Source organism: Falco punctatus (assembly GCF_963210335.1).
Source record: "Falco punctatus genome assembly, chromosome: 6".
NCBI classification, from domain to species: Eukaryota; Metazoa; Chordata; class Aves; order Falconiformes; family Falconidae; genus Falco; species Falco punctatus.
Window position 1 is genome coordinate 8,282,483 of NC_137585.1, and position 12,761 is coordinate 8,295,243.

Here is a 12,761-nt window from a genome sequence, read left to right on the forward strand (position 1 = left end):
CACTCACCCAGTACACAGATATGTTCGTCTGACATGTATGTTTCATATGGGACGTCTCCGAAAGCCCCCGTGTATTCCTGCATGATCCAGCTCAAAAGCAGGCTCCTTTCTGGACTCCGCAGGGAAGGAAGCACAGCTAACTCCGAGAGGATAACGTTTGACCTTGTCACCTTTTTGCACTGTTCTCTTTCCCCCGACTCTTTGGATTTCAGAGGGGCAAGCGCAGGGCAGGATCGCTAGCCAGGCGTGCAGGCAGCTGCAGTGGCCAGCACCAGAGGATGCCACCTCTGGGGAGGAGGCAGAGGAGCGAGGCCTGTGGGTGTCTCCTTGTGGAGACATGGAGCAGGGAGCGTCAGGGAGGGGATCTGTTCCAGGAGCCTGGGCAGTCTGTGGTCTGCAGGGACTTCCTCAAGGCTGGGAGCGTTTCCCACAGGATCTTTGCTGGCTTACCTGCATGCATCTCCCTCTTGCTCCGGCAGTTTTGCTGTCTGACTTCTCTCCACTGTGGAGTTTAACTGCTCGAGGTTGCAGGGGTCTAAACCGTTATCCCAAAAGAGGGCCTGGGTCTGGCCAGCGGTGGGGGCACAGCCACTTATTCCAGCTGTGCCAGCGGGTGTCATAGAAGATGTTGCCCCTCCCCGCAGCCTGTCCTTCCCTCTGTAACCTCAGACCCTGGCAGCAACACCACAGATGCTCGTGTGCCGGTATCGCTGGTTGTGTCCCAGCTCCCGTGGCAGGCCCCATGGCTGCCGGCAGCGAGGCGCCGCCGTGCATGGGGGCACGCACGTGTGGGACAGGCAGGGTCCCAGGCACCGGGCTGGAATGGAAGCCATCCTCCCGGCTGAACCCCCCGGGCGCAGAGGCTTTGCCACGCACAGATGGGGGGTCAGCGCCGTGTTCCTGTGCCGCTGCGCCCTGCTGCTCCTGCCGGCCTCCCCACAGCCACCTCAGCTGCTGCTGACAGTCGCTGGCTCAGCGGGGTCAAGGGTGGCTCCTCAGAAGCTGTCACCTCATGCTCCACCAGCCCTTCCCAGCCACACACATGGCTGCCAGCAGGGACCCCTCTGGCCCTGGACGCAGTCGCTGTCTGAAGTGCAAGAGGGAAGTCACGTAAGCGTTATACTGGTGAGGAACGGGGCAGGAGGGATGTCTGGCCACACCGGAGCCTGGAGGGCCTGGAGGCCAGCGGCAGGGGCTGGCTATGCTGGCCCTTCGTGCCCTGCAGTGCTGCGGCTGAAGCACCCCAGGAGGGGACAGCCAGCGTACCCCGCGGCTCTCCCTTGTACAGCTTTTGGCAGGGAACGGGGAGGAGCCACTCTGGAGTCTTTTCGTGCACGTTTGCTGAGCCCAGCTGCAAAGGCAGAGAGGAGCATGTCTACCTGCCTCGCTTTGGAGTCGACTCCTGTCACACCGTGCCCCCAGACGACAGCTGCGGTGCCAGCCAGCGGCCCCCGTGAGGGTCCTGCCAGTACGGCTGGCTGCCTAGGCCTCCGGAGGCTGGCACTCCCATGCCCCACGTTTGCTCCAGCTTGTCTGGGTCACTCGCCACAAGCAGCTCTCCTGCTCAAATTAACCGTGCTAGGCAGGAGACTTCCTCGCACGCAGGTGGCATTCCGTCACTGAAAACCACTGCGTAGTTCATGTTTGGTTCATAGCAGAATGGCTGGGACATTTTCACCGTGGAGTTAGGGAAGCAGTGAGTAAAGCATCACATCTTTTCTGCCACGGAAACTTTGCACTGGTGTTAGAAGGCACAAAATAACGTGTGGCACCTGTGCAAAGTTCTTACACATCGTGCCGTATCTGGAGTCAGTGCAGTAGCTGCGGTACCTCATTTCTGGTTTACCTTGGGGCGAGAGGAGAACCAGGCCGTAGATTTCCAAGAGCAATTCAGCAGTCCCGGCAACCTGAAGGGCTGTTGTGATATTGCTGTGATGTTTTGGGAACTGCAAATCAGAGTCCAAGATATGCTTTCAGGCACTCCTCTGGCCCCATGCAAAACTCTGTCTATGTCTCCTAAATTGATCTGTCACCCTCCTGTAGGACAGGGCTGCAGGGCTGCAAACAAACCAGCAGCAGGAATTGCTGGAGACGCTGATCTTGGAGAGAGCACAGAACACCCCTAGAGTCCTACAGCACTTACGCTGAGAGTTTAATTCCCCAAAATAGGTCTCCATTGACAGTGCCAGAAACTCCAGCTGTGGCAGCCCTGCATGTCCTAAAACTGGAGCAAGGCCCTGTGTCATTTAGAACTACATGTTTTCTTATACAACGTCAGGCTGTTGATTTTTGCCACTCTTTTCTGTGTATTTTGTGTGTGTGTTCAGCTTATGCAATGCATCCAGCACTGTCTGGGATTTGATGGGCCCATCACATCTCTGGCAATGAGTAATTACACATTTCAGTGCAGACCTCGCTTTTTTTTCCAGATTTATAACAACTACAAGCATGACACTTTTTTTTTTAAAACGGAGAAGAAAAATAAAGTAGCTGCACGAGCTAAACCATCCTGAAAGTACCAAGAAGGTCCAAATATCTGGCTTCTCCCTTCCCAAAAATCAAGATCCCAAGCTCATATCGGTTCCCTAATTATAGCGAGGCCTTGAGATTTCACTTTGGAGAGCCTGAACATGATGAGCGGCGCTGGGAACCTGCTCTCACCCTTCTAAGAGCCCTGAGAGGGCCTCCCTCCCAGCCGCTGGCCACAGCTCCTTCAGGTCCTCCCTCACCACCCTCTTCATCTCGCTGTTTCTCACCAGCCCAAGAGAGACAACAATCACTTCTCCGTCCCACTGGAGAGACAGAAGACAGGGAGTGCCCCAGGAGTCTGCTCCTGAACCCCATGCCTGCACAGTCCCAAAGCTCTGCTAATCCCCATCAGTGCTTGGCCTCTTCCCAGCCCAAGTGACAAGAAGGGGACAGAGGTGGCAGCTGCAGAGGGCCTGCTCTTTCTGTGGGAAAGGCTGTGGGGAGAGGGAAAGGTCCTTTGCATGCCAGATTGTGAGAGGAGACAGGAGGGAGGATGGGAATTTGGAGACCTGCTGTCAGTCCCCTGCCCTTTTCCCATGGCCCAGATTTTAGCTGGCAGCCAAACTGGCACTGTGCTCGGAGTATTTACGGAGTAAACTACAACAGCCAGCTGTGCTGTGGGCCTGCACAGTAAGCTGGGAAAAGACCAGGAACCACAGAGATATTTTTACCTCACTTTTATAACTACTGCAGCGTCTCTTATGCAGCATGTGAGGGGTCTGACTCCTGCCCCTTGAGTGATGGGGAGACAGGGGCATGAGGGACGCGGCACCTCGCAAAGAGCAACACTGAGCGCAACCGAAGGGCCAGTACCAGCCCTCCTGCTCCAACCGTGGGGTAAAACCGACAAGTCAGTGTGCTTCGAGTTGCAATTTACACACTTTCCTGGCCTCAGCCCTCTGACCCAGCATAAAGCCAATCTGAAGCACACATACACTAAGGTTAGTAACAGCCCAGCGCATTGGCAGGTCTGGTCTCATTCAGATGCTTGGCCTGTGCATTGATAAGATCCTACATCAAACTGCTGCACCATCTGGAAGTTGATTTTAAACATTTGTTTTGAGAAAGATGAAAACAATGGTTTATGCTGTAGCACATCAGCCACTGTAGATTCTTTGCCTTTCTTTACATAGGCAGTTGTTACTGAGACCGCTATTGTCAGCCCTGAGCAGCTGCTCTCCTGGAGAAGGACCATGGGGCCAAGTACATGGAGAAAGGACAAAGCAACCTGCAACAGGCCTTCTCCATTGATGCTGCCCATAGTTGATTTCGTAGCTGTGCAGGGACTGGAGGCACTGGATCAACACTAGGCAAAAACTAGAGCATCAAGCTGATGACAAAGGGAGCTTTCTTTCCAAAGCAACACTTTCCTGGGTGCATATGCAATGCTGGGACAAGAAGTTTTTCAAAATTTTTCATCTCCTTTGGTGCACCTCCCCTTCTGCCCAGAAGAAAGGAAATAGAAATGAAGTAGGAATGTGGGATACATGAGATATGAATGAGATACTTGAGATGATAGATAGGAATAAAGTTCCTTCAGCTGTTATCTGGCTGATGGTGCTCCCTTCTAGCTGTGAGCAAGTAAGGGCTTCATAGATGCTCCCCCAACAGGGAAGGGAATCAAAATAGTATCACTTCTGATGAAAGGAAGCAGAGACAGACTCCAAAGAACATCAGAAGCTAGTTTTAGTTTTATATGCAAGGGAAGCTTCCCACCTCACTACAAATAACCATTTGTATACATAAAATTTCTAGAGTCCTGCCTTCTTACCCACATGTACATCACACACTTGCTGGGTCCCCTGTCCCCTCCCGCATTAGAAGGTGTGAGCATGCCTGGTTGGATGTCAGTGCACACCCACCAGGTAGTGTGTTGCAGGACCTGAACAGGTATGAAGCTGCTGAGTGCATGTTTAGCTGAAGGAACAGCTACGTGTGGGGAAAACACGCATCAGGCATGCTCTTCTCCTCCAGTAACTGCATCGCAGAGACCTGCCTGTCACAGACATCCCAACACTTTATCATCACCTTAGTGGCTACAGAAAAAACCTTGAGATTTTGGGATAAGTCTGTCTTTCATCATTATGATCAGTTGGGTTCAACATTTGCAGTCTGCTTCCTTGGGCTAGCAAAAGTCCTTGTCCTGAGCTCCATACTTAGCTGGGATTTCTCTTTCTTTGTGATGGAGACAGCAGCCGCATAGTGTGGTCCAGCGGCGCCTCTTGGAAGGCAATCTGAACAAGCTGCGGGGCGAGACCAGGGTTCAGTCTGCATGGGTTCAATCTCCGCTGGCAAAAGACCAGGATGAAAAGATGGAAAAGGGAGAGGACAGGAGAAAAGAGACTTCACACCTGCTGATACAGTGTCAGGTAAGGCAACAACACGGCGCTGATTTCACAGTGATGGCAAATGCTCGGTGAGCTCCAGCTGCCCCACTCCAAGGGCCATGCAAAGTTATTAATTGCAAAGCCAGCTGCAGCCAGAGAGAGCAGATTTCCCACACGGCCTCACCTAGAGTTTTGGATTCCGTTCTTCCAACAGACAGAGGAAAGCTTTTCTGCCACATGCATTCTAGTCGTCTATATTTGAAGATAAATTACATTACTCACATCTCCTTCCTTTGGAGGCCAGCTTTTCGGTGATATGAGGTATTTCATAGCTGTATACAGAAGCACGGAATGTCTCCTTACTACTCTAATACAGGTGCCTCTAGTTAATTTACACTTACTGGATCCGGTCTGGTCTAATTCTCTCAGGTGTCAAAGGACCGCCTAAGAAAGTGGCTGTGTTCTGAATTAGCACTGTTGCATTTCTTGATGAAAGCAGTATTTTTAGCTCCCTTTTCTTATATCCTCCCATGAGCAGAACATGCTCCTTCCTGGCCCCTGTAGGTAAGAAAGCACATCCAAAAGCTGTGCCCATGGAAGAGGGCTGCATGGTTAGAGCTGTTCAATAGTATGCAGATACAAGACTCACCGAGATGTAGACCTGGTATATAAAATTTATATATTTATTTATTTCAGTCACCTGTCATAAAAAACATCTCACATGTTAGAGTGTGAAGTCTACACATCCAGGAAAACCACATATACCTTTGAAAATTCAGTTGGCACAAGTAATTATCATATGAATACAACCTGGTGGCAAATTTCTGAAACATTCAGACCAGGTGTCTCAATACCACGCAAAGCCACTGTCTGGTTTGTTTTCCAGCTTTGACTGTTGCAGTTAGGCGTTGCTTGTCCTGGGTTTTAGTCTCTGCTGTAGCTAGGTTAACATAACCATACTTGGAAAAACAAACCAGTGGGATGAATGGCTCTCAGGGTAATTTGTCCAAATAGCTGGAGTCTTTTTTTTTTCTTTTTGAACAAATGAAGGAATTTCTTTTTTTTTTTAATCACCACTCTATATTGTTCTGTAAGAGGAAACTCAGTGATAAACGGTGGGGGGTTTACCAGGCACATACATTGAACAAGGACAGGCATGCATAGGTATCATGTCCCAGGGGCAGCAGCTAACTCAGCTTCAGAGTCCACTACTCATTCCCCTCTTGTGTTTCTAATGGACCGTACCCCAGCTCTCACACACACGTTTTCCTTCATGAGGAAGGTTAATGGACACCACAGTCCAAGAAACAGGTCTAACGCTGCACTTAACTCCCTCTGAACTCAGTACCTTCTGTGCAGGCATTTCTCTCTTTTTCTGCCCTTCTTAAGAGCCAGTCACTGTTTTCCACACTTAGTCTTCTTACATTGAAGGCAGGGAAGCTCTCCTTCACTTCTTTTTAGTCTTGCTGCTTTTCATGTTCACATTTGTCAACTTCAAAAAGCCTCGCCTGTAAGTAACAGCTCTATGGCAGGAAATGGCACTCAGGCTGCTGACCTGGCACCTTTTGGAAATCTGCTTGACTATGGTGTAGTTTTTATTAGAAATGGAACATGACCCCAGTGAAGTCTCTTTGACAGCAGCTCCTGAGAAAAGATCATCCACCAGCATAAAGCTTCCATCTACAGTCAGGCAAGTATGCTGGAAATTTCAAAGTGGTAACAAATGCATCACCCGACTAGTAACTGAACTTGACTAGGAAATAAAGCTGAATATATGTAAACTTCAGTGATACAAGGAGATTCAGGCAATAAGTGTTTTCACTCTAACAGGTTATAGTTGCCCTGTGCCAAAGGCCTTTTTAAGTTTCAGAGATCACAGAGAGACCCAGTCTATAGCAGTTGTACTGCACTGTCCCTCACCCTCTTATTTACTTGGGTGGGTTGCTCACATGGTGCTTTAGCAGAACTTCCTCCTTTTGTGGGAGTTTTTGCAAAGCACTTTGGAAAGCTTGTCGTGACTGGCATCTGCATCATAAAATCAAGCAGCTATTTTTTGTGGTGAGGCTTGTCTTTTGCTGACTTGGAAATAGATGCTAAAAGATTCCACTGCTATCCCAAGCTGCTTTTCCTCTGTGCTAAAGCAATGTGGAATTAATCAGCCTTGGTTGGTTAAAGCAGCTTCTTGACTTTGGAACTGGCACTACTTCAGAAAACAGAACTCTTTATAGATGGTGATCCTTACTGATTCTTCTCCCCTCTTTCTCTTTCTTGGAAATCCAGATAATTAACCTTTAGACAAAGACTAATGGTGACTGGTAGTAACAGACTGAAAATTCTGAGGCAGAGATGAGAGTGGGTAATGTGATGAAAAGTCCTTTTAGTCCAAGAAGGCTTGCAGTACTCCTTACCTAATCTGCACTGTGTTTGTGGTATGCCGGACTAAGGACTCTCCTCAGGCTCCTGGTGAGTTCTCTGGGCAAATACTGGTATAACTGGAAGGTGGATAGCTTTTGTGAGGCTGGCGGAGCTGTGCAGGGCTGTTTACTACTGAATGAGACGAAATGTTGTTTTCCACAGAATAATCACTGTTCCGTTACATCCTAGCAAGTTTTGAACTTGCAACTTTCCCAGTCTGCTCTGAAACAAAACTCAAGAATCCGCTAGTGATACAGTTTAAATTTATTATTACAATGCTAACAGTTTGTGCATCTCAAGTCTGCCTGCTCCCAAAGTGGTTCCTTAGCAATTGCTATCGATACTCCAGGTCTTCTGTTTCTGAAGAGCTGATGTAATACTTTTTCGGTAGCTGGTCAATGAACAGTTGGCTTCTGTGAGCCACAGGGATGGTTAACACTTTCCCAGTAGAATCCATGTCTGTTAATAAGGAAGAGCGGATTCAGCCCGACGCTGTTAGCAGACTGCAGTCTGGGCAGATGTGGTAGCATACCTGACCTGGCGCTCATGGCTAATATACCCACTTAGGTAGTGAGGAGGCACAGGGAAGCAGAGTACAGAGGCTGAGGTGGCAAATGCTTAGCACGTGTCTGCACTTAGTGCTTTATCTTGCCTCTCTGCTTAGTCTGGCCAGAATCCTTTCAGGCAGGGCTGATGTATCAGTGAGGACCAGAGAGCACAGACATTACAGAGCTCTAAAAGCAGAAGAGGAGGCATTTTGCCAAAGAATCAGAGGATGGTTTGGGTTGGAAGGGACCTTAAAGATCATCTAGTTCCAAACCCCCTGCCATGGGCAGGGATAAGGGACTGTCCTCTGACTCCAGTAAATTTCTAGGCTGTTTTCTCTCTAGAAGCCTGGACTTTGTAGCACCAGCTTTTGCAATAAATAGCTCTTGTCGTGTGGGATGTCTCCAGCTGGCCTTGGGGACCTCTACGGGCGGGCACTACTCCTAGTCCTGAATGTTTAAACCTGGCATGCCAGGCAGCCTGGAGCCATGGCGGTAACGTATGTTCTTGAACAAGCAGAAGTATTGCCAAAGTCGGGAGCTTCTAGAGTGCTTTGCAGCTCTTCCCCTTCTCTGACGCTCTAGCAGGTTCCCTCACTCGCTTAAAGCAGATTTGTGCCAAAAGGCAGGAGGTGTGCAAGAGAATAGGTGCACATTCTGGGAACAGGCAGCAGCTCAGCTGGGTCTCCTACCAGCTCTGTCATGTGTGATCTGGATTACCGCAGGATGACAGTTCAAGCTGCTCTGCAGTGAAATGGAACTGCTCATTTGTGAAGGAGCTGGGGGATTATTCCAGTCCAAATGTGCAAAAAACTGCAGAGAGGGCTTCTGAGGGCTGGTCTCTCTGTGGTCTGATTCTATTTCATGAGTCTTCCAGCTGGTATCATGTCAGTTAAGTTTTGTGTTCTCCCAGCCTGTGACTTTGCAATTCTGTGCAATTTCCATACCATGTGCTGAAGAGCAGCCTTGGATTGAATGTAGATGCCAGTGCAGCTGAGACTGAGAAGCACATGATATAATGGGGAAGGCATAGTGCTGGCAGCCAGAAGTTTGTAAGATCTGTCTTGGCTTTGGCTTTCCTACAGTACTTGGCGTTTTATGCTTCACTTGAGTGTTGTAAGAAGTCCCAAGTGTTTGCAGTCACATGGGACTGTTAATTAACCAGATATAATTCTTTGTGAATAAGATTTGCTTTTTTTACATTAAAGGAGAAAAAGTGTAACAACCAAATCAGGAGCTGTTGAAAATATGCAGCTGTGCATATTTTCTCTGTGGATACTGCTTGAGCACCGCTCTCCTTTTTCCTGGATGAGGCCACACACGGTGAATGCTCTTCCTTCTAAAACTATTGATATTGTTTAAATATACATCATATATGCATATATGAGTCTTACATGGTTCTTGGTGAACTCTGTAAAACAATACAGGTTGAGATCTCTAGTTCCAGTGGTCTTGCAGTTCTTGAGAATTTCTCAATTAAGTGGCCATTCTAGGAACATGGTGTATCTAAATGTTCAGAATGATTAAATTCTCTACACTGATGTACTGCAGATGCAGTTTAGACCAGAGAAAAAGCTCCAAGACAAAACAGACTTGAAGCTTCCAGCATGTACTTTATGAGGTTGCCTTGAGTGCAATTAGCTCTTCCTTCTCTTTATTTTTTTTCTTTTTTGAACAGAACTCTATTGATGTCCTTGATAACCCTATTTTTTTAAACCTTTACCATATATGAGACCTGCTGTTACTTCAGTACCTCTGGCCTGCCATTAAGGACCTCTGTGCAGAGAAGACAGAAAACAGATGGCAAGCACATCTCCTGTTCCCTTTCAAGTGCAAAGGGATGAAGAAATAAAGTGGGCAAGGCACTGGGGATTATTCCAGTAAAATCATTCAGTGGTGACTTGGGTGCAGGGCATCCAGTCTCTCCCTTTACTAGATGACACCAGCTGTGAATATTGCAGTTGTAGTGTTTATGTCATATTTCTTTAAAGAGCTGTCTAGGAACTTAATGTAAGCCCCACACAAATTAGAAGCCTCTTGCTTAGGTTGTGTCTTGGATTCAGGACTCACTTGGATGTGTCAGTTATCTTGTGAACTGCCTTAAATTCAAACTCTTCTCCGGTATGCTTGTCCTGGCGTGGTCCTGCTTCTCCCACAGACTTCTCCCTCTGGAAGCTTTTCAGCTGACAACAGATGTCTAGCTCTGGAACATTGTTCCCTGTGACACCAGAAGAAATGGAGAGAGGAAAGCTACAAAGGCTGTAGCACATGCTTATATTCCTTTAGAAGCTTTTATCATATCAGTTATTGCTCTGTTAATAAAATCTATGTGAGTTTTCTTAACAAATTCACAAGCATCTTTTGCCTGGAATACTGCTAAGTTGAAGTCACTGATAACAGATAAGTGTCTGGGCAATCAATAGAAATTGAAGAAGATGAATTAAAAAAGAAGCCTTTGGCAGAGGTTTGCAGAGCAGTGGGGAGACAAACGTTGTCTTCGACAAGTCTCCTGGTTTCTGCCTACTGCCTAAAGCACCACACCTTCGGCTGTGTGGCTAAGGAAGTTCTAAGAGATGGTCACACTGTTAGAGGACTGGGTATGCCAGTTTTGAGCCCACAGTAATTATCTGTTGTTATTTTTTCTAGTGCCAAGGTCAGGTATTGAAAGCAACTGTTAACACCGGGTGTCTACCAAATCTCATCTCCAAGAGCTGTTTAAACCAGCTGGGGTAAGTCTTTGCACAGCAGCAAAGGAGGGGTGGCTAAAAGAAAACCTATGGCAAGAAACCAGGCACTCTTGATTCCCAGCCCCAGTGATAATTACTAGCAGCTTTGCATGTGCACATGGCCGTTTAGGAGAAGACGCAGAGGGTGGGCTACAGGGCAAGGCATCAGAAGCACTCACAAAGTTGTGTGCAGACCCCAGCCTGGGAGGCAGAGCTGCGTCATTCTCTCTGTGCGTACTGCAGGGCAAAGCAGCCCAGCTAAGGGTTAGCCTCGGCAGTGAGGAACCCTAATGGACGGCGCTTTATGGTTTTGCTTGTGGAATCTGCCTCCAGTCATGCTGTATGAAAGAGATTCCTCCTCTTGTGGGCCTGTTCCCAATGAGACCAAGAAGCACTGCCATCAGTGAGAAGTCCTGTTTTTCCTCCTCTTCCTCCGCTTGAGGCAATAACACCTCTTGTGTCCCACAGGCTGGAAGAAGTGTCTGCCATGGACTGTGGAGACCTCTCTCTTCCCATATCCAGCGTTGTTGGCCGAGTAGAACATATGGAGTTGCAATTTGGCCAGGAGACAGTGCTGTGTTCAGCACTGGTTGTAGGTGAGAGTGCCAGCCCCTCCTCTCCCCCAGTTTTCCTGTGTCCCTCTTGCCCTGCCGAGGGCATTTCAAAGGATCTCTGGGAAAAGCTTAATGGTGTGGGAGGTTGGTGATGTGGTCACCTCCGCTGCTGGCCAAGATTATTATGCTCTGTGTATATCCCAAATGTAACCAAAGGCGAAGGGCATAGGAAGAGTACAGAGAAGACTGAAGATGTTGAAAGTGGGGAGAAATTAGGTGCTTTTTGGTCCTAATACAGAATGTGGAAAATTCTTATGCCCTTCTAAAATGGACCTTTCCTAGCATTATCCAGACTGTTTGATTAGTACTCTGGTGCCCTATGTTCTCCCATTGAATAGGCACTTTTGTCTTTGGCTGGATGGAGTCATCAGAGAAACTGATAGAGGGTACAGCTTATTCCCCAGAGTGTTTCTGTGTGTACTCATCTGCCTCTGCTGCAGGAGGCACCCTGGAAGAACCTGGTAGCCCCAGAGTGTTGGGTTTCCCTTGGTGTCCTGAGGAGGACCCTTTGAAGGAAGGAGCCTTAGGAGACAAGGTCAAGTCAGCAGGCACTGGAGCACACCCAAAGAACGGCAGAGACTGCATGTTCTGCATTTCCATCAAGCTGTACATATGCTGAAACCAACTCAGTCGTCTTTTTTCCCCTGTTCTTTCTCCCTATTAGTCTTCCAGCTTTACCCTATTCCCTTTGTTTGCCTCCTCATCTTTGATGAGTATTATCAATCTTCCAAGGCCTCCCTTGCTCCCTCTTTCCATGTCCATTCTTCCCACCTTCCTAGTCATCTAGAAAGGGCTTCCTCCTCTTCCACACTCCGGGTCACTCTTCTTCCCTGTTTTCCCCTCTACTTGTTCTTGCCCTTCATGGGGACTCCATACTAGCACCAGCACAGCTGAATTACCCCAGTACCACCTATCCATTTTGATGAGATGTGGACGTGGCTGCCTGAAAGGACCAGAACTGTTACATCTATGCCTTACATCTCCCTGTGCACACAGTGCTCTTGTTTATGTGGTGATAAATAAATTACGAAATACAGCCACACACCGGGCAAGCAGGTATCCAGGAAACATGGGGCATGTTAATGATGTCACGGGTGGCTGCTGAACCCTGGAGACTCTAGGAGCTGAGGATTCCTCCTTCCCTGCCAGTGAGGTCCAGATGGATGACTCTAACACCCACAAGGTTGCTCTTGACCAGTCCAATGCATGTTCTCAGTGGCAGGTTCAGTCAGCAGCAAGGCTGAAGTATTCCAGAGAGGCACATACAGAGAGGAGGACACAGCCAAGGCCATCCACACAGATTGCCACACACCTTTACTAGCCCTCACATCAGCAGTGCCTTTACCAGCGCTCACATCATTGCCAGCACAGATAGCCCAGTGCCCAGTCCTGGTCCTCCTCTGTCTGACCAGGATGGAAGTTCACTAGCAGAAGCTCATACATCCTCAGTCTCTAGCTTCACAAGCACACTCATATTCACAGTCTTCAAATAACAGCACAGCTTTTAAGTCTGTCTTATATCCATGCCTGGACCCTAGGTCCCTCACCTAGCCACTGACCCAGGCCTTGAGTCTTTCCAGCTGCAGGTTTTTTTTCTACTCACTG

The 12,761-nt window shown here is 48.4% G+C and overlaps 1 protein-coding gene across 2 annotated transcripts in view; it reads left to right on the forward strand.

The window, feature by feature from the left end:
* NRIP2 (nuclear receptor interacting protein 2) overlaps positions 1–12,761 on the forward strand; it is a 28,703-nt gene that overhangs the window by 11,671 nt on the left and 4,271 nt on the right. For both annotated transcript variants that reach the window (XM_080393728.1, XM_080393729.1), the window contains exons 2-4: positions 4,722–4,898; positions 10,463–10,545; positions 11,011–11,138. In XM_080393728.1, coding sequence (XP_080249854.1) covers positions 4,722–4,898; positions 10,463–10,545; positions 11,011–11,138 — 388 coding nt within the window. The remainder of the gene's footprint in view (positions 1–4,721; positions 4,899–10,462; positions 10,546–11,010; positions 11,139–12,761) is intronic.